This window comes from Stenella coeruleoalba (genome assembly GCF_951394435.1).
Source record: "Stenella coeruleoalba genome assembly, chromosome: 16".
Classification (NCBI taxonomy): domain Eukaryota; kingdom Metazoa; phylum Chordata; class Mammalia; order Artiodactyla; family Delphinidae; genus Stenella; species Stenella coeruleoalba.
In genome coordinates, this window is record NC_137162.1 from 73,411,993 (window position 1) to 73,437,309 (window position 25,317).

General features: G+C 39.7%; 1 protein-coding gene across 3 annotated transcripts in view; it reads right to left on the bottom strand.

Annotated features, from left to right (window-relative positions):
- Nucleotides 1-5,723: 5,723 nt before the first annotated feature.
- LOC307175093 (uncharacterized protein) overlaps nucleotides 5,724-25,317 on the bottom strand; it is a 100,107-nt gene continuing 80,513 nt past the window's right edge. For all 3 annotated transcript variants that reach the window (XM_079899949.1, XM_079899948.1, XM_079899950.1), the window contains 3 exons: nucleotides 23,481-23,629; nucleotides 6,799-6,899; nucleotides 5,724-6,418 (listed from right to left, as the gene is read on the bottom strand). In XM_079899949.1, the coding sequence (XP_079756075.1) occupies nucleotides 6,306-6,418; nucleotides 6,799-6,899; nucleotides 23,481-23,629 (363 nt within the window). In that variant the 3' untranslated portion in view covers nucleotides 5,724-6,305. The remainder of the gene's footprint in view (nucleotides 6,419-6,798; nucleotides 6,900-23,480; nucleotides 23,630-25,317) is intronic.

A 25,317-nucleotide genomic window follows, 5' to 3' on the forward strand; every position in this document is an offset into this window, starting at 1 on the left:
ATAGACTTTAAGATACAAGTAGAGGAGAAACATCATCTCTGGAACACAAGGGCATCCCATCTGATGGCTTTTATTTTCCAGAAAAAGTAAAAGTCGAAGTTATCTGTTGAGAGTGGGGAGAAGAGCTGCCAGAGGTTTGAGAAAAGTAGGGAGGGGTGTGTGTGTGCATGTGTGTGTGTGTGTGTTTAGAGGTTTTAAAATAGCTTTTGCATCTGTAAAAGAATGAATTGGAATGCTGCTGCTTTAAATCAACTATACTTCAATCAAATTTTTTAAAAGAATAAATTGGTACTGTTGAGAGTCCAGTTCATGTTGGTAGTCATAAATTTATAATGGCATCAGTCTGCTTGTCCTGACTTTCTCCACCAGTACTAAGCTTCATGGGTGCAGGCACAGAGAAAACATAGGAGTCCTGCCAAACAGGTGAAACACCAGGAGCTAGAAGGCAATGGAACAGTGCCTGATGGCAAATAATTTTCAATGTAGAAGTTGAAACTTCTCCAACGTAGAAGTAGAATCCAGCAAAACTATCAATCAAACACAAGGACGAATTCATGCATCCATAAGAGGGGTCTCAAAGACCTCTCCTTATACTCTACCTGAACAAGCTGCTGAAGGTTGTGTGCCACCAAAACAAAAGAGTAAATCAAGATGAAGAGGAAAACATGGAACGTGGGAAATAAGAGATCCAGCACATGATAGAGGCAAAGGGCCCCCTCAGAATGATGGTGAAAGGAGAACAAAAATTGCAATAGGTCAGACATCTCCAGGGTTGAGATTTCTTCTAGATTAAATAGATAGAATTCTTGACTATGAACATATTCAGAGATTAAGAAAGTTTTCGGAGACTTTGGGGTTAAATTCATGATTGGTTCATAGAAAACTATTAATAACTCCAAGTATTGATATAACAAGACATTGTGCTGAAAAATTACAGTATTCTCCATGGCTGAGCTGTAACTAGTATTTACGTAGTTGTAATGATGTAAACTCTGGATACTGATCTAACCTAAATTATAAATATAACTAGATTAGGAATTTGAGGATTGGGAAGTATACATGTGGGTAGTGGGGGCTTTGGGGAGGCAGTAGTAAAAAAGTGAGACCTCATCTGCTCTAGGGGAACACCAATAGATAATGACTAAAGCTTTTCTAAAATCAAGAAGTAGCAATATAAGCATGTTATTTGGAGATATGAGGTAAAAATAGAATGGAGCTGAAAGTGTTGGAAGTGGTTGCCTGTAGGAAATGGGAAATGGAGGGAAGGCATATGTTATACTTCTGGTTATTACACAAGTCTTCTAGAACAAGTTGATTCTTTAAACCATATGGATGTATAACTTTGATTATAGAAAAGGTAATGAAGTAATACATAATACCATTATTGAAATGGTATATAAATAACAGAACCTTGAATTCACAACATTGAGTGCTGTGCTCTTTCTACAAAAATTGAACAACAGTTTGAATAATTGAAAATCTTTGTTTCCGTTAAGTATATTTGTTTTTTTTTGTCTTTATCTTCCTATATCATTCAAGAAAAGAATAAATTTCAGTTACTCGGAAGGATAGGAACAGATCAGATGCCAGGTGATCGTGCAGATTTTTTTTTTTTTTAATGGAGTAAAACTCTCAAAAAGAAAAGTCTGGGACTTCCCTGGTGGCGCAGTGTATAAGACTCCACACTCCCAGTGCAGGGGGCCCAGGGTTCGATCCCTGGTCAGGGAACTAGATCCCACACGCATGCTGCAACTAAGAGTTTGCATGCCACAACTAAGGAGTCTGACTGCTGCAACTAAGACCCACAGCAACCAAATAAATAAATAATTTTTTAAATCCCTGTGAAAAACTTAAATAACTAAGATCACCTTAAATCTTCAAGTTTACAAAATATGAAAATCCATAAGACTTTAAAAAAAAAAAAAGGAGTGTTATCTTACATTTACTTTAGAAATGCATGCCGAACTTTGATTAGTGGTCATCTAATGAAAAAACTCCTCTGAGAACTTATTTTATTTTATTTTATTTTTTGGCGGTACGCGGGCCTCTCACTGTTGTGGCCTCTCCCGTTGCGGAGCACAGGCTCCGGACACGCAGGCTCAGCAGCCATGGCTCACGGGCCCAGCCGCTCCACAGCACGTGGGATCTTCCGGGACCGGGGCACGTACCCGCGTCCCCTAGCATCGGCAGGCAGACTCTCAACCACTGTGCCACCAGGGAAGCCCCCTCTGAGAACTTTTAAAGTAAAATGGATTGGTGTTCTTTTCCAGATTCTCTTAATTAGTTTCCCTGAATTCGTTTCTTCTAAGACAAAATACAAAACTATTGATCCTAAACTGATGTATTTTTGTAAGAGTTTCAGAAATTTATATTAATAACTACTTTTCAATTTAAATTTAAAACCTTGGCATTTCACTTACATTTGAATAATCTCAATACACGGACAGATATTACTCAATTCAATGGCCTACAAAGCTCTTGGAAGTCCCCTCGCTTAGCAATCCCAACTCATTCTCTTTGTACATTTCACACTCCAACAGTGCAGAGCAATTTGTAATTCCTTGTCTAGTCCTGCTCTCTCATCTGGAGCTCTGTGCTTTGCAAATAGTATTCCTCCAGCTGGAACACTCTCTCCCCTTTTGTTTGTCTGACCTTCACAAACACCTCACAATCAGGCTGATCTAGGTTCTCCTTACCTTTTGTTTTCAATGAATACTGTGCTCATTCCCATTAAAGCAATTATCTTTGCATTTATTGTCTTTATCATCATCATGATTATACATCTGATGACTGAGTTCCCGAAGGCAAGAAATGTATCTTTACATCACTGTGTCTCCAACACCCAGCAATTGCCTGGTACTATATAGTCTAACAAGCTTTTAACCATGCACATAGAAACATATGTTTAGAAATTATTTTGTGATACAGTTTGGATGATTATGTAACCAGAGAGTAACCAAGTTGAAGAAGAGCATAAATAGAAAAGTTAGAAAACTCTGATGCTAGAATTAAAACCAGCTGATAGGTAGGAACGTTCTCTTCTTAATTTGCAGCTGAGGAAACGGAGGTCTGGAGAAATGAGACAAACTGATTAGAGTGCCAGATTATGTGAAAATCAACTGAGAAGCATCAATGTTGAACCTGAAAAATTATCTGGTCCAGTCCTTTTACTTCACAGTTCAAAAAATTGAGACCTAAAAACTCAAAGAAAAATGAAGTTGTGCAAAGATATGCTTAAAACTTATGAAAAAGTTGATTTTCAGCAAAGCATCACCCAAGAAACTATTTGTTCCATCTCATTTTTTTTCACTTTAACTTTTCACTGCAACTTTTTGGCCCAAAATTATAGCCATGGTATGGTACAGTATATTTTAGAGATCTTAAGTGAACATTCTAAAATTATATAAAATTTCCCTGTAGTGTCAAAAGAGCAGCAAAGTATTTGATATTCTATTTTAATACCTTTATATTTGGTTCTAGGAGGAGGTTTACTTGACATAAACACAAATGAAGTAATAAAAGAAGATGAGCATGCCATGTAGCATGTCTTTTAGTCTTTTCAGACTAACAGTAACGCCTAACACTTATTGAGTATTTCTAATTTGCTGGACACTGCTAATTATCTCATTTGTTTCTCACCACAATCCTATAAGGTTGGTACAACTATCATCTCCATTTTACAGAAGAGAATAGCTAATACCTCACGAGGATAACACGCCTGGAGACCCACAGTCTGGAGTGGTTGTGACTGAAATACAGAGACACCTGACAGAAATGATGTTCCATCACACTGGCTTTCTCTCCTGTCTGGGCCTGATTACATGGAGGTAATGCAAACTGTTAGTGGTGGAAGGAATCTGAGGCTCATTGATGCTGGTAGTTTTCACATTTAAAAAACAGAATCTGTGTTTCACATAAACTCTAATGCAGAAAGCTCTTATAGAAAACTAATAATAACAGAGTTATTCTGGTCGAAAAAGGATAGGGGATTCTTACTAGCTCAATTTTCACCTTTTCCTTCCATGATCCCAGGGTTCCAAAGGCTCACAAAACTACTGATCTCTCTTTCTCTCTCTCACACACACACACACACACACACACACACAGGCACACACATTTATATCTGGGTACAAATAAAGCATATAGAACAAAAGTGACTCGCCTAAATTCCACAGCTCAAAGCATCAAGGCATGTTCAAGTTTTTACAGCTTTCTCATCAGGAAAGGAATGGTTTTGTGTTTTCCGGAAGTCAAGGGCAGAGACTATCTAGTCGCCAGAGGGCATGTTGGATTCTATCACTATTTCAATAAAATAGGCTTCTGATAAAGAATATTATGAAAAGTAAACATTTTCATTGGGGCTTCAATACCCCAATGCTGAAAAGGAAAAGAGAAAACGTAGGTCACTGAAAACAGAATAGAATGAATCCAAATGGAAGAAGAAAGTTAAACAGCAGATAGAAGAATAGAAGGAGGAAACAAACTTTCCCAGTCACTGAATTCCAACATTGCCCAATATTCCACTTACCAAAATGGGAAAGGGGAAAAAAAAAAAAAAAAAAAGCTAGCAGTGCCATGTTGAAACTACCACCCACGGAGATGTATAAGCCTCAGCCTCACAGCTCCTACAAGTTTCTGTCCAAGTTCCAAGGCACATGTTAATTGTGCTTTTGATCTACAATACCAATATTTTACCCTATCGTCCAGGATAACCAGACTAACACTAACGTGCAAATTTATCCTCATGAGCCCCTGGGACTGAAGAAGAGGGAATGTTTAGCAAAAGACAATAGAGTAAGCATGTGCAAAACTGTACCTTCCTGCATTTTTTTTTTTTTTTTTTTTGATGGACTGGCAGGTTGCTGGCAATGTGATTTTCAGATCTAGCCAGAAATGGAGCCATAAAAGCATCCAGCCTTCAGGGATGTGAGAACTGGCTCCTCTTCTAACACTATACTCAGTTACAAGGTAAATTTCACCAATGTCACTTATGTGCTAAACCTCACATCAAATGAGAAGAAAAAGAGCCCAGAAACGAGGGCTTTCGTGGGCAGCTTGTGTGGCAAGAATCGTTCATAGCAGGAAAAGCATGGGTCATCCAAGGGAAGGACCAGGCCCAAAACTACAGAAACACCAGTGGGCAAATACATGGCACAAAGTCTACCACACCCTCAACCTCCACTCATGGCTGACATTACTAGTTGATCACAGCCCCTTCCACTCCAGCTCAGGAAATGCTTCTCAATGAATCCAAAGAGCCAAGACAAATCATTTGAAGCTGGCTCTGAATATGAAACTTCATTGCCATGTTGGAGCCAGTGCTGTGGTTAAGGGATTGGAAGACGAATAGTCATTCAGTTGGACTCAGACTGTTGACCTCTCCTTCAGAGAAGGTGAGCCTAAGAGCAAAGGAAGTAAATATCCTACTCATCATCGGCTGTTCCCTTCATGATCCCTCTGTTTTTGTACAGAGAAAATGAATGGGAATCAAATTGAATCTACTGCACATTCAGAACGTGCTGTGAGCTACGACCATGTAGAACTACCAGTATGTACCTGCCCACAGTCCTAAACTGGACATCAGGAGACCTGGATTTTAATCTCCATTCTTTCACTAATTCTGTAACTTTAGGCAAGTCTCTTAATTTTGCTGGACCTAATTTCCTTACCTGTAAAAACTGGGAACAGGTTGGTCTGGACTATATGAATTTTCAAGTTCCTTCTAACTCCAAATTTCCATGACTTAAAGAAAGTGCTCACTTACTACTCAGTTCAGCAACAGGCAGTTTCTACGCAGAAGAGGTTCTTTTAAAGAAAAATTAATAGAACAAAGGAAGAGCAGGAAGACCGTCAAATTCAATGTGGTAGAAATAGTAGCTCATAAAGTTAAAGGCTACTCAAAGTCAGTGTCACAAAGAGGTGAATATAGACCCTGGAATGAGAACCCCTGTGTTCAAGGTCAACTGGAACACTTATTACTTCTATGACCTGTGCATTAATTATTTCTTGCTGTATAATAAATTACCTCCAAATTAACAGCTTAAAACAACAAACATTATCTCTGGATTTTTGTGGGTCCAGAATCCTAGTATAACTTAGCCAGGTGCCTCTGGCTCAAAATCTCTCACAAGACTGCAATCAAAATGTCAGCTGGACGTATATGTATGGCTGATTCATTCTGCTGTACAGCAGAAACTAACACAACATTGTAAAGCAACTATATTCCAATAAAATTTAATTTAAAAAAAATTGTCAGCTGGAGTTGTGGTCTCATTCAAAGGCTCCATGATCCACTTCCAACTCATTCATGTGGTTGTTAGCTGTATCCAGTTCCTCACGGGCTGTTGGGCGGAGGGCTTCAGTTCCTTGCTGGCTGTTGTCTGGAAGCATCCCTCAGATCCTTCTACATGGGCCTCTCCTAAGGCAACACACAGCATGGCAGCTGGCTTCCATCAGGATGAGCAAGCAAGCAAGCCAGAGAGAGTGAGTGCTTGAGCCACAGTCTTCCTGTGGGCTGATTTCAGAAGTGACATACCATCATGTTTTCCATACTCTGTTTATTACAAGCAAGTCACTTGATCCCATCCACGCGGAGGGAAAGGGATCACATAAGCACATGAACACCAGGAGGCAGGGTTCATTAGTGCCAACTTAGAAGCTGCCTACCCCAACCTGGGATCAAATATTTTAGCTTTTTAAACTGTGGTTACCCTTATTTAATGGGCATAAAGTAACTACATCCAAAGGTTGTTGTAAAACTCAATGAATACTTTATAAAACATTTAATTCGTTCAGTACCTGGAATGTAGTAAGTACTCAATAAATGGTGGGTATCATTTCTAAAAATTGTTTTCTGTAGAGAAATTGAGAAATCTACTTGAGAAGACATATTCACATACCTGAAAAATATAAATAAAAGAAGATTGAGGTGGGGTTAGTGGTTTATTTTCTGAAACTCTGTGAATCCTCTTCCCTGCCCTGCTCCCCCTCCAAAAACACCCAGACAGAACAATTAGTCTGCAAAATCAAAAACTCACCAAGAACATACACAAGAAAACTAGATGACTACATATTCCCTCAAACCTCAGAATAGAGGCTAGTGGGGACAGCATCAGGAGAACCGCAAAACTACCATCAAGGACTCGTTAGAAAGTACAGAAAGCTAATCTGAACTCAGCTGAAACCAGGTGGGAGTCCTGCAGGATCCAGTCTGTAGGTGATGGGATGGCGATAGGTCTGAGTGTTGGTGCTGAAGCAGTCTGGCCCCTGTGAACAAAACTCTTTTTCAAGTCAAATCCCTGTATTGAGGAGAAACTTCTGGAAATAGGATCAAATTAAGGAGCACAGAGAAATGGGGCAAAGGAAAGAGAAGTTCAAGACACAAATGGAGGAAGGGAACAGAGGAAGCAAATCTTAAGAGTATGGGGCCATGTGTTTTTACCTCTTTGCTAAAGAAATCTACTTTCACTTTAAAATGAGCAACAGAAATAAATTGAGATTGAATTATGATGGGGGAAAAAAAGGAAAGAGAATTTAACTAATGTAGAAGATATCCCTAGAGATAATGAAAACATGTCAGACATCCCTACAAAAAGCTGAAAACTGGAACTTAAAATTTCAAAACAAGTGAAAAGAAATGTTTTTAAATAATAGGAACTATAAAAGAAGAAACAAATCAGAATTGAAAAAACTCTAATATGAATGGAGGAAATGGAGGTTTGAAAGAGAGGATAAAGGACTCAGGAAAGAATCAAACAAGTTTAAATTAAGAAGTTAACACTAAACTAGAAGAAACTAAAGAGTAAATGAACACAATGAATAATGCCTGAAGAGAAATGGAAAATGGAAAAAATATTTTAGGTAAAAAATAGAAATATGTTTTTAAAGAGATTTGAAAGAAAGTGATAGAACAAGGGGAGGGGGACTTCTACATAATAGGAGTCTCTGAAGAAGAAAAGCAAAGCAATGGGGCAGAACAACACTAAAAACTGTAATTTAAGAAAATGCTGCATGCCACAACAAAGATTCTGCACGCCACAACTAAGACCCAGCACAGCCATAAATAAATAAATAAATAAATAAATAAATAAATAAATAAATAAATAAATAAATTTAAAGAAATGGTTACGAAATAAAAGATGATATAAATCTACATATTTAAATCAAATTTCCCGAACTTAGGGCAATCAACTTAAAATAGCCAACCCTCAGATTATTCTAGTAAAAGGTATTATATTTTAAATGAAAAGATAAAAATTCTTTGGACTACCAGGCAGAAAAGATGAAGTCATTTATAAGGAAAAATAATAAGATTGCAATTAGACTTTCCAGCAGCTATACTTATGCCACAAGACAAAGAAATAATATATTTTAAGTATTCAAGAAGAGAAAAATTGAGGCATTCAAGAAAAAAATAAGAAAATTCCCATATCAAGGATTCTATAGCCAGCTAAACTTGTTCACTAGTATAACAAGGCTACAGATAAACTGTTATGAATATACTTAGGAAATATTGCTCCCATGAGCCCTTCTTACAGAGTCTTCTAAAGAATCTACTTCAAGCTCTCATCACACAAAATGATTTGGGAGATATCCAACATAAGGACTGAACATTAAATTATGATTAAGACCTAAGGCTAACTTATGATTATAAAGGAGATAGTATAGTATGCAATGTCTCTATATATTTTCAATGTAGATACAGAACAACTGAAAGACAGGAGGAAAAATCAGGAGAGGATATGAAAAATAGAAAAATCTTAAAAAAGAGAGAGTGAGAAAGAGAGAAGAAAAAGAACAGGTTAACGAACAATACCATATATAATCATCACCCTCATGCTTACAGACATTAATTAAGTTAGGGAAGTCATCTTTCTTTAGCAGAAGTCAGTAAGAAGAATATCTATAAGAACTGTTCCAAGCCTTTTGCCTTTTAATAGCTCTATATTCTGCATTATGAAATTTCATATATGAAAAATTTCAGAATGAAATTTCTATGGTCCCTTTTTTTTTTTTCTTTTGGCTGCACTGCATGGCTTGTGGGATCTTAGTTCCCTGACCAGGGACTGAAGTCGGGGCCACAGCAGTGAAAGTGCCAAGTCCTAACCACTGGACCGCCAGGAATTCCCTACGGTGTCTTTCTTAAAGTATAATCCAAGGTCATCTATATCAGAATCACTTGGAGTACTTATTAAAAATGCAGATTTATGGGACTCTTCCCAGACCAGCTATATCTGAATCTCACAGTGGGAGATGGAGGAAGAGTGCTTGAAAATCTACACATTAAGATGTTTTCCGGAAGATCCAGAAGTCATTTGAAAATCACTATTCTAAATTGTTACTCCAACAAAACATAATCTCTGTGTGCAGGTGTAATCCCTTTTCTCTACAGTTGGGTCTTGGTGACTGGAACACAAATGACAGTGGAATACAGTCAGTCCCTGCATATGCCTTTCACTGAAGTAATAAGGTATCCAATTACATATTCTTTTTTTAAATAAAAAGATAAATTAAACACTTAGATGATATTTTTCCTCTTAAAAATCAACAAAAAAAAAACTCCCAGACCCATCCTTCAACCCATGTTCAAATACATTATTCAAAAATCCAAACCACCCAAACCCCACATATTTGTGATTGAATTCCTCCCTCAAATATGTTTCAGTTTCTGCCATATTTTAACTCCAAGCTAAATTCTACCATCAGTTATACAGATCAATATTCCCTGATTATAGCACATACTTAGTGAAAACAAATGGAGTCTGTATTTAATTCCTATATTAAAATTGCTTTTGCATAGTATAATTTGCATTTTATAAGGCCAAAGGCAATATGGCTACAATAACATTTAAAGGGAGCATGTGATCAGGTAGATAGAAGAGGAAATAGTGTATTGTAAAAGCTCAAGGTCAAAACAACAATAAAACAAATTTACTCATCTTGGCAAAAATCTTTATATTTTTTGAATTCTTTCTTCTTTTGGCCCTGTTACCACTGTGGTTTGTTCTTACTCTTCCATTGGTACAATATCTCTGACATTTCCACATACTATATCTGATCGACAAAAAAAAAAAAATGGCAGGGGATGGAAAGAAAAAGAATCGATGGAGGCTGTTTACCTATGTTCACTATCTACTTGATTGATCTCCGTGTTCACACTTTTTTAGGCTCTGGACGCGCAGGCTCAGCGGCCATGGCTCACGGGCCCAGCCCGCTCCGCAGCATGTGGGATCTTCCCGGACCAGGGCACGAACCCTTGTCCCCTGCATCGGCAGGCGGACTCTCAACCACTGCGCCACCAGGGAAGCCCCATGTTCACACTTTTAAGACTCAAATGTCACTTCCTCAGGGGAGACTTTCCTATCTATCCCCATCCCAAAGGCAGAACTGACCACTCCTCAAGTGTCTTTATGGCACAGACTACCTGATTCTATCATGGTATCTGATAATTCAGTTACTGTATACATACCCATCTTTGTCTATTAATCATTAAATCTCTTAAGAACAGGCTCAGGACTTCAATGGCTGCCCAGTGGTTAAGAATCCATGCTTCCGCTGCAGGGGGCACAGGTTCGATCCCTAGCTGGGGAACTAAGGTCAAGCATGACGCGCGGTAGTGTAGCCAAAAAAACAAAAAAAGCAGACTCAATCTCTCTATCTTTATATCCCCAGCACTAAACAAAGTTAACACACTGGAGGCACTAAATAAAGTGAATGAATTAATGTTCTACTTTCCAACAAAACTGAATAAAAAGCGAAAAAAATAAAACAATCAGGAGTTCTGCTCAAGCACAATAACCAACATGATTTCTCTCCTGCCCTTTTTCTTAAGTGACTGGCTGTTTTGACATATATACATGGCTTTTACATGATTATTTTCAAGGACTTTAAAAGGAGAGCTACTTCAAGGAAGGGATTAAATAACAGAAGCAGAAAAAGTGTACTAGCCCTTGATATATGGTGTCTATTTACACTTTACAGCCATTTACTACCAGTTTGATGCTGGTTCTAAATATGTCTGGTAGAATGCAGAGTTGTTCAAATTCTCAAGTGAATAATGCAACATTTCCCCCAAATTTATTTAAAAATACCAAATTGATATATGAATTTCTTCAATTTTAAGTTTTTCTCTCAGAAAGGTTTTTAAAATAATTTTGGAAACTACAGCTATTTGTTTATTGACAAAATCAATTGTATTTCCTTACTAAGGATAGATTAATGGAGAACTCAATTACCATGAATTTAGGCTTACTTAGTTAGACAACTTGTCTTTTTCATAGGCTTCTTTGCTTGTGGTTATGGATTAATAACTCATAACCAGAGGAACAGGAATGTCCAGATCTCATTTAGCACTCTCTGTGAGGGATTAAGCTCCCGTCTCTCAGCTACAAACCCACCCTTGTATACATGCTCCATGATGCTGGGACTGGCATTTCTCTTTTGCGAGAGCATTTTCTGTTAGGTTCTGTGAATGGGAACAGTAGAGGGAGACAAAAAGCCTGGAGGAGGAAGAAGGGATTTGCTCCATCCCTTTTGCCAATGTCATCACTCCCCCAGTAATGTGCCAAGAGCAGGTGGCGGCACCCCCTCTGTGGAGGTCGTATACCCATCTTCTTAGGGCCCCTCCAAGCTTGCAGATTTTGCACATCTAACTCTTCCTTTTGTTCCCCCAGCCATGGGGGTCACAGTTACTCCCTGAAAGTGTTTACCTGCATTACCTTAATGTTCCCTTTTTGCCTACATCCAATACTATTTAATCAATTTCCTTTATTAAATTTTCTCTGTTGGAGTGGTGGGCAAGATGGTGGAGTAGGAAGACGCCGAGCTCCCCTCCTCTCATGGGCACACCAAAATTACAACTATTTACATAGCAACTATTGACGAGAAAGACTGGGAAAAAGCCGAAAAGGTCTTCTACAACTAAGGATATAAAGAAGGAAACACAACAAGATGGGTAGGAGACACGGTATAGTCAAGACCCATACCCACAGGTGACTCACATATGGGACGAGAATTACAACTGCAGAGGTTCTCCCCCAAAGAGTGAGGGGTCTGAGGTCCCCACTGGGCTCCCCAGCCCAGGGGTCCTGCACCAGGAAGATGAACCCCCAGAATGTTTGGATTTGAAGGCCGCAGCAGGGCTTACTTTGGGGAGAGCCAGAGGGCTGTGGGAAGTAGAGACTCCACTCTTAAAGGATGCACACAAAATCCACATGCTCCAGGACCCAGAACAGAAGAAATAATTTGAAAGGAGCCTGGGTCAGAGCCACCTCCTGATCTTGGAGAGACTCCTAGAGAGGCAGGAGGAACCTGGAGGTCACCCCAGGGACACAGACACTGGCTGCAGCCATTTGGGGGAGCTCCTACTACCAGGTGGACAGTGGTGCTGGGGAGCGTCATTTTGGAACCCTCCCTCGAGCCTATCAGCACCAGGACCCAGCCCCCCGCACCAGTCTGTCCTCACTGGTACTGGGATGCCCCAGGCCAAGCAATTAGCCCTGCAAGGACATACCCTATTCCCCAGTAAGCAGGCTGCTTTTTAAGATCCTTGATCCCACTCTGGGGCACAGCCCTGTCCACCAGAGGGCCTAGGACCTGGCCACACACACCAGTGCACTAGCCCTAGCCCCCAAACCCCAGGGCCCCACAGCCAGATATAACAGGACCCAGTTCCACCCACCAGTGACAGCACTAGCCTCATGACCCCTGGGCCTCAGTCCCACCCACCACCAGACCAACACCAGCTCTGAGACACCTTAGACCCCTTGGCCAGCTGCCCTGGGATACAGCCTTACTCACCAGCAGGCCAGCACCAGCTTTGGGACACCCCAGAACCCAGAGCCAGCTGTGTCAGAAACTGGCTCCCCCCCCAGCAGGCAGCCACTGGGAACCCAGGCCCTGTAACCACCTAATCCCAGGATAGTGGACCAGCATAATAAGGCAGTTGTGGGGCCCTGCAGCCATCTGTCTTGTGAACCTGGCCATGCCAACCAGCAGCCAGCGGCCTCTGCAGAAGGCAGAGCCCAGCAACCAACCAGACTGGGGGCCAGCCACATCTACCAGCCTGCCCACAGTAGTCAGCCTGCTGCAACAGAAGGACCCATGCAGCCCATACAGGGCTTATAACTCTGGTGGCCAGGGGGGAGTGCACTGCTGGGACACACAGGACATCTCCTACAAGAGGTTACTTCTTCAAGGTCGGAAAATATAACAAACCTACCAAATACATAGAAATAAAAAGAGCAAATTAGACAAAATGGGGCAACAAAGGAACATGTTCCAAATGAAGGAACAAGATAAAACCCCGGAAGAACTAAGTGAAGTGGAGATAGGCAATCTACCTGATAAAGACTTCAAGGTAATGATAGCAAAGATGATCAGAGAACTCAGGAGAAGATTGAATGAAGAGAGTAAGAAGTTAAAAGACAACCGATGGAATTGGAGAAAATATTGGCAAATGATGCAACCTACAAGGTGTTAATATCCAAAATATACAAACAGCTCATATGACTCAATATATATATTAAAAGAAAAGTCCCAATCAAAAAATAGGCAGAAGACCTAAAGCAGTATTTTTCCAAAGAAGACATACAGATGGCTAACAAGCACATGAAAAGATGCTCAACATTGCTAATTATTAGAGAAATGCAAATCAAAATCTCAATGAGGTAATCACCTCACACTGGTCAGAATGGCTATCATCAAAAATTCTACAGATAATGAAAGCTGGAGGGGATGTGAAGAAAAGGGAACCCTCATACACTGTTGGTGGAAATGTAAATTGGTGCAGGCACTATGGAAAATAGCATAGAGATTCCTCAAAAAACTAAAAATAGAGTTACCATATGATCCAGTGATTCCTCTGCTGGGTATATACCTGAAGAAAATAAAAACACTAATTTGAAAAGATACATGAACCCAATGTTCATAGCAGCCAGCCTTATTTACAATAGTCAAGCTATGAAAACAACCTAAGTGTCCATCAAGAGATGAATGGATAAAGAAGATGGATAAAGATAAAGAAGATATATACATACACACACACACATATTTACATACATATACATACACATACCTACATAATGGAATACTACTCAGCCATTAAAAAAAGAATGGAGAGGCCGTCTTTTATCCATTGTATATTCTTGCCTACTTTATCAAAGATAAAGTGACCATATGTGCGTGGGTTTATCTCTGGGCTTTCTATCCTGTTTCATTGATCTATATTTCTGTTTTTGTGCCAGTACCATACTGTCTTGATTACTGTAGCTTTGTAGTATAGTCTGAAGTCAGGGAGCCTGATTCCTCCAGCTCCGTTTTTCTTTCTCAATATTGCTTTGGCTATTCAGGATCTTTTGTGTTTCCATGCAAATTGTGAAATTTTTTGTTCTAGTTCTGTGAAAAATGCCATTGGTAGTTTGATAGAGATTGCATTGAATGAAGGATAAGCTGGGATGAAGTGAGAGAGTGGCATGGACATATACACACTACCAAATATAAAATAGATAGCTAGTGGGAAGCAGCTGCATAGCACAGGGAGCTCAGCTCGGTGCTTTGTGACCACCTAGAGGGGTGGGATAGGGAGGGAGGGAGGGAGACACAAGAGGGAGGAGATATGGGGATATATGTATATGTATAGCTGATTCACTTTGTTATAAAGCAGAAACTAACACACCATTGTAAAGCAATTATACTCCAATAAAGATGTTAAAAAAAAAAAAGGAATGGAATTTTGCCATTTGCAACAATGTGGATTGACTTGGAGGATATTATGTTTAGTGAAATAAGTCAGAAAAAGACAAATACCAAATGTCATCACTTATATGTGAAATCTAACATATGAAATGAATGAATATAACAAAACAGAAGCAGAGTTACAGATAAAGAGAACAAACTAGTGGTTACAGGATTGGGAGGTAGAGAGAAGCTGGGAGGTGCAAGACAGGTGAAGTGGATTAACAGGTACAAACTAGGGCTTCCCTGGAGGCGCAGTGGTTAAGAACCTGCCTGCCAATGCAGGGGACACGGGTTTGAGCCCTGATCCGGGAAGATCCCACATGCCGCGGAGCAACTAAACCCGGGCGCCATAATTACTAAAAAAAAAAAGAGGTACAAACTACTATGTATAAAATCAATAAGCTACAAGGATATATTCTATAGTACAGGAAATATAGCCAACATTTTATAATAACTTTAAATGGAATATAATCTATGAAGATATTAAGGGACTTCCCCGGTGGTGCAATGGTTAAGACTCTGCACTCCCAATGGAGGGGGCCCAGGTTTGATCCCTGGTCAGGGAACTAGATCCCAGATGCATGCCACAACTAAGAGTTCGCATGCCACACTAAGGAGCTGGCGAGCCACAACTAAGGAGCCCACCAGCCACAACAAAGAAGCCTGCCTACTGCAACTAAGACCCAGCACAACACAAATAAATAAATAAATAAATATTTTGGAAAAAACATTGAATCACTGTTGTACACCTGAAATTCATATAGCTAAATAAATAAATAGGAAAAATACTTAGGTTACAGGGTTGTTATGATGATTAAATATGAAATGTATGAAAAATAATCAGTGGGGTGCTCTAGCAGATCATCAATAAATAAAATACCTATTGGATGAAATGGTCAAAAAAATTCTCTTTGTTAAAAATAACTAGTGTGTTTTTTGTTTTCTTGACTGGGCTCTGATGTCTTGTTTGACTGTGGTGGTTAATGCATCGTTCATACTTAAGGAAACAAGGATATCTGCTTCCCCTTCATCAGACTGACTGCAAATAAGGGTTACATCTATCTTTAGCCAAGCACTTATTTACCAGCTAAAGCAGCAGTTTAGTGCCACATCAAAGGAATCCTCAAAGAGGACATTATACATTGTCACACATCAATCTATTAGCACAATCCATTATGAGACATCCACAAAGTAATGTTCCAGCTCCCACTTATTCATTTCCACTTCTCGTAAAACTGCTCTGAAGACATCTCAATGCCAATGTCTTTGCCAAGTCTACAGTAACTGGATGCCTCCAAAGCCATCAATTCTCCTGGACTGGCTGGGTCCTACACATAAATAAGAAATGCCAGGGCTTCCCTGGCGGCGCAGCGGTTGGGAGTCCGCCTGCCGATGCAGGGGACACGGGTTCGTGCCCCGGTCCGGGAGGATCCCACATGCCGTGGAGCGGCTGGGCCCGTGAGCCATGGCCGCTGAGCCTGCGCGTCTGGAGCCTGTGCTCCGCAATGGGAGAGGCCGCAACAGTGAGAGGCCCACGTACTGAAAAAAAAAAAAAAAAAAAAAATCTTGATTGTAAATGGTGGGGGAATAAGAGGAGGGGTATATTCATATTGAAGATAAGAGTGATTATCTCTGGGTGAAAATATTATAAATTAAAAAATATTAGACATTTCTCACACTCACAATCATAATTATTGGACATCTTCCTACCAAAGAGAATTTAAAGTTGAATTAAAATTTAAATTGAATTAAATTTTTCTCCTGAGATGAAAACAAAAACCCAAAAAGCAAAAACAAAAAATCTCAAGATATCAATCAAGAAAGTAGCTTCCTACTCTATTTTATAACTTGTACAAAGGTTAGCTTTAAGTTGCTTGGTATTTAAAGTACTAAAAGTAGTATCCCAAAGTCTGGTCAATTTATTCCGTTAAATATGTGACTACACTATTTCATGGAATGAAGTATATGATACTAACTCTTGTACCTCAATTTTTAAATAAAGAATTTGGATCTATCAATAAAGATCATAAAACTGAAAGTAAGAGAAACTAGTTTTAAAAAAATCAGCCAAATTCATTTGTCTGGGAAGCTGTTTACCCAGTACATGATTTCTGGTCTGGTTCCATTTTTCTGTTTTTGGCATCTATAGAGCCCTTTATTGTATACCACATAATTACAACCATTCCTAGCTAGCCAACATATTATTTATGCCAAGGGAAAATAGGTACCTTGGTTTTTGAGTCATAAATGTAACAAGGTTTTTTGTTACATTTAAGAGATTTTAACCCAAAATTTTCATCTTTTATTTTCTCAGGCTTGGTATTGTCTCTAATCACTAATTTTAGGGTTATAAAATTTGAGACATTATCTACCTTTGAAATTTATTTTCTATTTGCCTCCTGATGGTGAAATAAACGTATTTATAAGTATGCCCTGACTTGAAGATAACCTATCCTTGGGAATTAAAATTTGCAAGCAGTACGCTGGGGGGGGCAGCTGATTATTCTATTCAAAAGAGATGCCCACATACCATTAATTTCTTACAGTTAAGAGGGAGTGGGTGTTAGAAAGCTGTGAAATCGGAAGAGGGAAGAAACACTTAAACCTTAAGTGTTAAATATCTGTAGATGAGTAAAAAGGTATCTGAAATTATAAGTCTATGAAAAAGGCAATATGATGAATATTCAATTTATAAAAAATTAGTTGACAGCACAAATTTTAGGAACATATATAACATGGAAATCAAAATTCATCTGTAGTGGAAATCTGTCCTTTGCTTATTACACATTGAACAAATCGAGTGTCTGCCTTGTTTCCAGGCACTTTGTGAAATGGTCACTGATGGTAAGCGTGGAGCTCTGGCCTAGCCAGCCTTAAAATGAAATACCAGGAATCCATTAGCATCATACAAAAGAAGTGTATTAAGCCGTTTAAAAACTGTTGGTGGCATCACAGTGATACCCCACGTTGTATGGTTCTTAGGCAAAGCTAACACCGGGGGTGGTGGGGTGTGGATGGGCCGAGGAGGATCTGCTGGGAGCCAACAGAATCTACTATTTCTACATGAGTCATCTTTTGTTTTTCCAGAGACATATTAAATGTCAGAAAGAGTATCTCCAAATGTGCTGTCGAGTGAGTAGCATGGAATTTTTACTATGCATATTGAATGCTCATACTCAGAAACTGTCCCATTTCCAAACGGCCCAATCCATCTGCATTTGGCAAGTCGCTTCAACTGTAAAGAAACACTTGAAATCATTGAAATAAGAAAAAAAAATTTCAATTGAGTTTGAAAATAATGAGTTGAAACACCAAGTGATCACTAAAATGGCAATGCTGATTTCTTAATTAAATGGTATTTGTAGCTATCTTTTTTTTTATAAATTTATTTATCTGTTTTTATTTTTGGCTGTGTTGGGTCTTCGCTGCTGCACATGGGCCTTCTCGACTTTTGGCGAGCAGGGGCTACTCTTCATTGCAGTGTGCGGGCTTCTCATTGTTGTGGCTTCTCTTGTTGCAGAGCACGGGCTGTAGGCACACAGGCTTCAGTACTTGTGGCTTGTGGGCTCAGTAGTTGTGGCTTGCAGGCTCAGTAGTTTTGGCTCCCAGGCTCTAGAGCGCAGGCTCAGTAGTTGTGGCACACGGGCTTAGCTGCTCCACGGCATGTGGGATCTTCCAGGATCAGGGCTCAAACCCGTGTCCCCTGCATTGGCAGGCGGATCCTTAACCACTGGGGCACCAGGGAAGCTCTGTAGCTATCTTAAGGTGGTCTCAATGTAATGAATAGAAAACAGTTTATTGATAGCTTATAATGTCACTCACTGTTCTGTGTGCTTTGGGTTTATTATCTGATTTATTGCTCACAACAATCTTTTGAAATAATTTCTTTTATTATCACGCTCTTATAAATGAGAAACCTAAAACACAGAAAGGGGAAGCAATTTAACCAACCACACACAGCTAATAAGCATCAAAGCTGACCCACTATATATGCTGCCTCAATAATTTGCTTGAAGGCTTGCCAATTCATGGATGCTTTAAAGATTAACTATTTTTTAAAAACTTGATTCAAGTTTTTTCTGGATTTTAATAGATTCATTCTGCCAGTTTTCCAGTTGATGAATTTCTATATATAGGCCTTATGTGGGCCTCTCACATAGTTTGAAAAGTTTACTCACCTAAGCAAATACAAAAGTAGCTATTTTCAGGACTGATCTGAGAAGAACTTTTTTCCATAAGCTACTTTTTGAGCAGATCATGAGACTCAAAATAGAATAAAAATAGTAAAGTTCAAACCCATTTGGGCAATGGAAGCTAGAAGTATGCAAAATAGAAGATGGTTTAGCTTTTCCTCTTTGTACACCTCAGAAACATCTGAAAAGATTTAACCTTCTCAAAAAAAATGCTCACCTTTGGGCTGAAACCAAACAGAAAGAACTTCAGTTCCAAAGGAAGCATTAAAAAAAAATTCTGAGTGAATTAGACGAGGCAATTGCCTGGAATTTGGTTGCATACAAAGCTACATTTTGTGCCCACACGTGCTCTAGTGTTGGTTTCCTGCTCAGTCAGCACTGATAGTTATTATTCTATAAAATAAATGTTTGCTTCTCAGGGCTATAAATCCTGAGACCACCTCAGAATCTTTAATGAACTTCATCTCTTATAGCAAAGAGGAAAACAGTCTCCTTTTTCTTTTGGTGCAGGATTTAAGGTGTGGTGGAGGGTTTCCCTGGTGGTACAGTGGTTAAGAATCCGCCTGCCAATGCAGGGGACACGGGTTCGAGCCCTAGTCCAGGAAGATCCCACATGCCCCGGAGCAACTAAGCCCCTGCGCCACAACTACTGAGCCTGTGCTCTAGAGCCCACGAACCACAACTACTGAGCCCACAAGCCACAGCTACTGAGCCTGCGCACCTAGAGCCCGTGTTCCGCAACAAGAGAAGCCACCGCGATGAGTAGCCCGCGCACCGCAACAAAGAGTAGCCCCCACTCACCGTAACTAGAGAAAGCCCGCGTGCAGCAATGAAGACCCAACGCAGCCAAAAACAAATAAATTAATTGATTTTAAAAAATAAAAGTGTGGCACTGCCATTTAAAAAAAAAAAAGATGTGGTGGAAAGAAGACACTGTAATATTTCCCCATCTTCCAACCCTGCCCTATATCTAGGGGCATTATATCTTCCATGGAAAGCAATGGATGCCCTGTCGATAATACATGCAATATTCCCTCGGTTTAAAAATCTCATCAGTTTAATAATAGTTTTTGGCTGTGGGAGGGGAGGAGGAAGAAGAAATACTACAACATACATCATTAAATGAACACAATGATTGTGGGGCATGACTAGATATCAGATACATTAACTTATGAAAAAGCATGTCTTTAGAATTGAAGAGATTTGAGTATTTTTTGAATGGAATTAAATTGAAATAAAAGCTGTCAAGGAACAATTAGAAGTTACAAAGCCCCATTTCTTTTCCTGTTATGTCAAAGATGGCAGCCAGTGCTGCCACAGCTTTTTTCTGAGGGAATCTACTCCCAACCCCAGTGCTCACTGCATCTCCAGTTACAGCTGATTGGATGATGGAGGGACACTTGACAATAATCCGGGCCAATCAGATTTTTCCATTCTGGGACTTTGCCATTGGGACACTGAAAGACAGGCTCAATTAGCTGGAGGAGACAAGTTTCAAGGACATTAAAATTTGGCTCAGAGTCAAGCTCACAGCCAGACCCATCACCTGGAAGGCAAAATTATGGGAGAGCAGCGATAGCCAGTGTTCAGAGAAGAGCACAAGAATGCAGATCCTGCTGCCTTTGAAAAGTAATGGTATAGCCTCAATTCCCCAGTTTTCACTTTCACTGCCTGTTTAACTCAGCTGTTCTTAATTTGCTGCCCTTTGCTAGTGTTAGCCCTAAAAATCAACTCTTTTTTTCTCTAAAATAACTTGACTGCACTTTTTTTTTTTAACAAAACAGTCCCATTTTCCATTCTCAAGCCATTATTTGTTGCCTTCCTGGCAGCCACAATGCAATGTTCATGCATACAGCTGATATCTGCTGCAATATTACCTAGCAAGGTCCAGACAGCCAAGCAAAGTTCACTGACTTGCCCAAGGTTTTATCATCTGAGCCAGAGCTGGATCCTAAGCCAGGTTTCCTTTGCCACCTAATGAAGTGGAATCTGCTCCAAATCTGGTCCTTTTCTGCATGCTTCTGACCAAAATCTTCGTTCCCTTTGAAGTAAATACTAGCTGTTCCCAAATTATCTTCCCAAAGTTTGTTGGTACACATTTTCTTACAGAAATAATATTTTAAGATGGCCAAGTTTCAAGATTAGGCCTGTTTTACCTATCATGAATCTGAACCCCACTTCGTTTATTAAGAAAATAGTGCAATACAATACTTTAGCAATGGTAGTTATTAAACAAAATAGTAAATTGAGTAAGAATTCTTTTTATGTATTTTGAATGTTCAGTTTGAGGAAGACCAGATTTTATTGGAGATTTAATGCAGATTCCTAAGAGCAGGTCTGGGTATTTTCAAAGGCTTTTAAGAGTTTCAGGAAACCAACTCTTCCTCATTATGCCTAAATACACCTCAAAATTTTTTTAGAGTTTCAGGAAACCAACTCTTCTTCATTATGCCTAAATACACCTCAAAATTTAACACCACCAGGAAAACAAAACAAAACAAAAACAAAAACCTGAACCAGTATGCCCCAAACTGTTATCAGAGGTTGCCTCTTGTAGGTGAAGTTATATGAGACTCTCTTTCACACAATTTTTTAAATCCGTCAAACTTTTTAAGCCACTCTGTCTTACTTTTATAATCTGAATAAATGCAATAAAAAGACAAAAATCTTTACAGCTTCCTTTTACTGGACACTGTTGTCTCCTATACTTATGATTTATGATCATAGTCATTTTTAGATTCACAAATAGAAGAAAGAGTATATTTTATTATACAGACATGGGAAGAGAGAGAGATCTAACAAGGATTTGAGACATGGGAGAGAGTTGTCCGAGGTGGAAATATCCGAAATGTAGCTTGGCTGGGGTATCCAATGTATCACTACCAGGAGAAAGGAAGGAAGTGGTAGTAGAAAAAGAAAAGAGAGAGAGAGAGAGAAGGGAAGGAAGGAAGGAAGGGAGGAAAGAAAAGAAAGGAAGAAAGAAAGGAAGGAAGGAAGAAAGAAAGAAAGAAAGAAAGAAAGAAAGAAAGAAAGAAGGAAGGAAGGAAGGAAAGAAAGAAAAAGAAAAGAGTCCCTGCTTTCAAAGGTGTAGAATGGTTTTCTGGAACAGATAAGTTAAACGGGACGGGCCTTCAGGAAGACCACGACTAGAATCAGTGTACACAAGACTGGGACTGTCACAAAGAGGGCATTTAGAACCAGGGGAAATGCTTATGTAGACAATAAGATCAGCCTTAACTAAAGGTGGAAGTAGGAGAGAAAGGGGATAGGAAGGCATCCCTCCTCTCCTCCCCAGTAGCGTACCCCAGGAAATGACTTCACTGAACTTCTTTCAATATAAGAAGGGCCATTACGCTCTGAAAAAACAAAATTGAAAAGTGCAAACACTCTTGGGAGAGTAACAACTCAAAATTACACAAATACCATGAATTAATATTAAAAGCTATACTTTATAGAGAATCAATTTGCTATAATGGTGAAAGAATTGTAATATAGTGCTTGATGAAGGGGAAGTGGGGCTACCACAAAAAAATCATAAAAATTGCTATCATTTACTGAATGTAAGTGATGCATCTGACATTGAGAAATGAAAAGACTTTGTGTGCATTATTTCATTTCATCTTCTCACTATCCCTACATGTGATGAGCAAACTGTGGTTCAACATTCCCAAGGTCACATGGCTCAAATGGCAGCACTAAGACTCAAAGAAGATAGTGACTGGAAAAGAGTTCCTGAAAATACTACTCAGCTGTGTCCCAATTAGACCTGAGGATGGTCAGAATATCATTTAATTGGAGAGAGAGAAAATTGTGGGAAGGGAGTGTACAATATCAGTAAGGGGGCTAAAAATGAGGTGCGACAATTTTAGGGCCTTCAGGAGGGAAAAATGTGACCAGTCTGCTTCGTCCAGGCCCACCTGAACACAAATCTATACTTAAATAACAAGTGCAACTCTGATTCCCATAAGTTAGGGAGAGAACACAGAACAGGTGTCTCTTCCATGGCCAAGAAGGCAAGAGGCACCCTCCTCATTCAAAGGGATAAATGAACTCACTATCTTATCATGCCTCACAGCCTTTTAAAGTGAGGGGGATGGAGAAGGGAGGGAGGAAGCGAGGGAAGGGAGGGAAGGAAGGAAGGAAGGAAGGCAGGGAGGGAGGGAGGGAGGAAGGAGAAAAAGTCAGTAAAACGGAACCACTCTTTTTTTTTTTTTTGGCTGCGTTGGGTCTTTGTTACTGTGTGCAGGTTTTCTCTAGTTGTGTCAAGCGGGGGCTACTCTTCGTTGCGGTGCAGGGGCTTCTCATTGTGGTGGCTTCTCTTGTGGAGCATGGGCGCTATGCACCCGGGCTTCAGTAGTTGTGACATGTGGGCTCAGTAGCTGTGGTTCGCAGGCTCTAGAGCGTAGGCTCGGTAGTTGTGGCGCACGGGTTTAGTTGCTCCGCGGAATGTGGGATCTTCCCGGACCAGGGATCAAACCCATGTCCCCTGCATTGGCAGGCAGATTCTTGCCCACTGTGCCACCAGGGAAGTCCCACCACTCTCATACTTACCGACTGCCCCAGGCCATGATCAGTGTCTTCATCTCCCTCCCCTTCCGTGGTTTGCTGCTATCAAGGAGCACTTTCCACACAGCACAGCCCTCACCACTCTTGGTCCTTCCAGCTCCAAACAGATCGGATTGCTTGGGGCTCCCAACCCCCTGTAATTCAAAAGTCATTTTTGAGAAGTGATGCTCTGAATGCTCACTCAGACCACTGCTCGCAAAACACATGTGATAGGGACAAAGTCACCTAATACCTCAGAGCCATTTCCTCTTTGGTAGAATGAAGACACCAGGTTCAGAACTATAAGGTCCTTTCTCAAAAAAAAAGAATAAATGAAACCTAAGCGGACAGCAACTATTAATGTAAATGGAATAAGTAGTCAATATATATTCTGTCAGACATTTCCTGTTATGAAGAGTATTCTCTCTCTCTCACTATCTCTCTCTCTCTCTCTCTCTCTCTCTCTCTCTCTCACACACACAGGCACACACACACAAGCTGAAGACATCATAGATTTTAATATGCACCATTGATTGTAAGATGCATCCCACTTTCAAAGATATTTGGCTGGATCCTAAAATCTATGAAATACACTGAGGTGCTGGGAGACTCACTTCTCACGTTAAACCCTGACATATTACTAGCATTTGCTACAACATACCTGTACTACTCTATCAAATAGTGCAAAGTTCATTCTTATTTCTCCCTGTGATACATCCCACTTCCTATCTATTGATGGCTCTTCATACCCTCACTCCAGGCTCCCTGAAGCCTCAAGCTCCCATCTGTTTCCCAAATGTCTCCAGAACTTCCTAGAAGTATCTCTTCCTCCTCATTATGATAATTTTTAACTTTTCTAGCTCCCCTGTCCCTTTGAAAATAATTCAGTCCTGTATCTCATTCTCTTAGGTCTTGTTAAATGATTGGAATAAAATTTATGACGTAATTACAGCTAGAGTTTTCATGATGGGCAATAAAATTTTCAGATGTCAGCTTTTCATCTTAATGTAGGCGTTCTTACAAAAGAAACCAATGTGTATTTATTGAGGAATAAAAAGGGTGGTATATGGAGAAGAAGAGTTTTGTTCCCTTTAAGTCATACTGTTTGATCACCATTTATTGCCTCAAATATGTAAGTCTGGGTGGCCTTCTTACCACAGGGGCTACCAAAAGTCTGAGAAACCTCACTTTCCTTTGTCTCCTGCAGGAATGCAGATGCAAAGCCTCAGAAATAAAGAAAATCTAAGCAGCTACTATGACCATCCGCCTCTCCCTCCTCCCCTCTATCATCGTCAGCATCATGATCATCCTCCTGTTTCCCTCTTTGATTTCGCTCCTTTAAAAAACCCCTCAAAATTAATTTCCTTTCTCCAAGGATCTGTATAGGAACCCAATGCCGACACTTTGAATACTAATTGCATTTCGGGTTGTACCTTAATTTGCATCCTTATTTATTTTTATTTCTATATTATTTCCCTGTGGTAGATATAACTTAGAAGTGCATTTTACCTTTTTTTTTAAATAAGAGGGGCATTAATTTATGAGCTCTTTGTAACTTTTTAGCAATTTTCCCCATTGAAAAACCCTTTCGTTGGTACCCAAACACACTGCTTAATGGGAACAAAACTTGATAAGATTTCTCTGATGGGCACTGTGTCAATATGCATCAAAAACCTTAATATTATGCAGGAATTTTAAACCCAGAAGTTTCATATCTAAGATCTTATTTTAAGGAGAAAATCTGAGATAGGTAGAAAAGTAAAGTTTAAGAATATTCGTGAAGTGCATTTTATAATTCAATCAATATGAATTTGGTTAGGTAAGTGTTAGTGAATCCAAACAA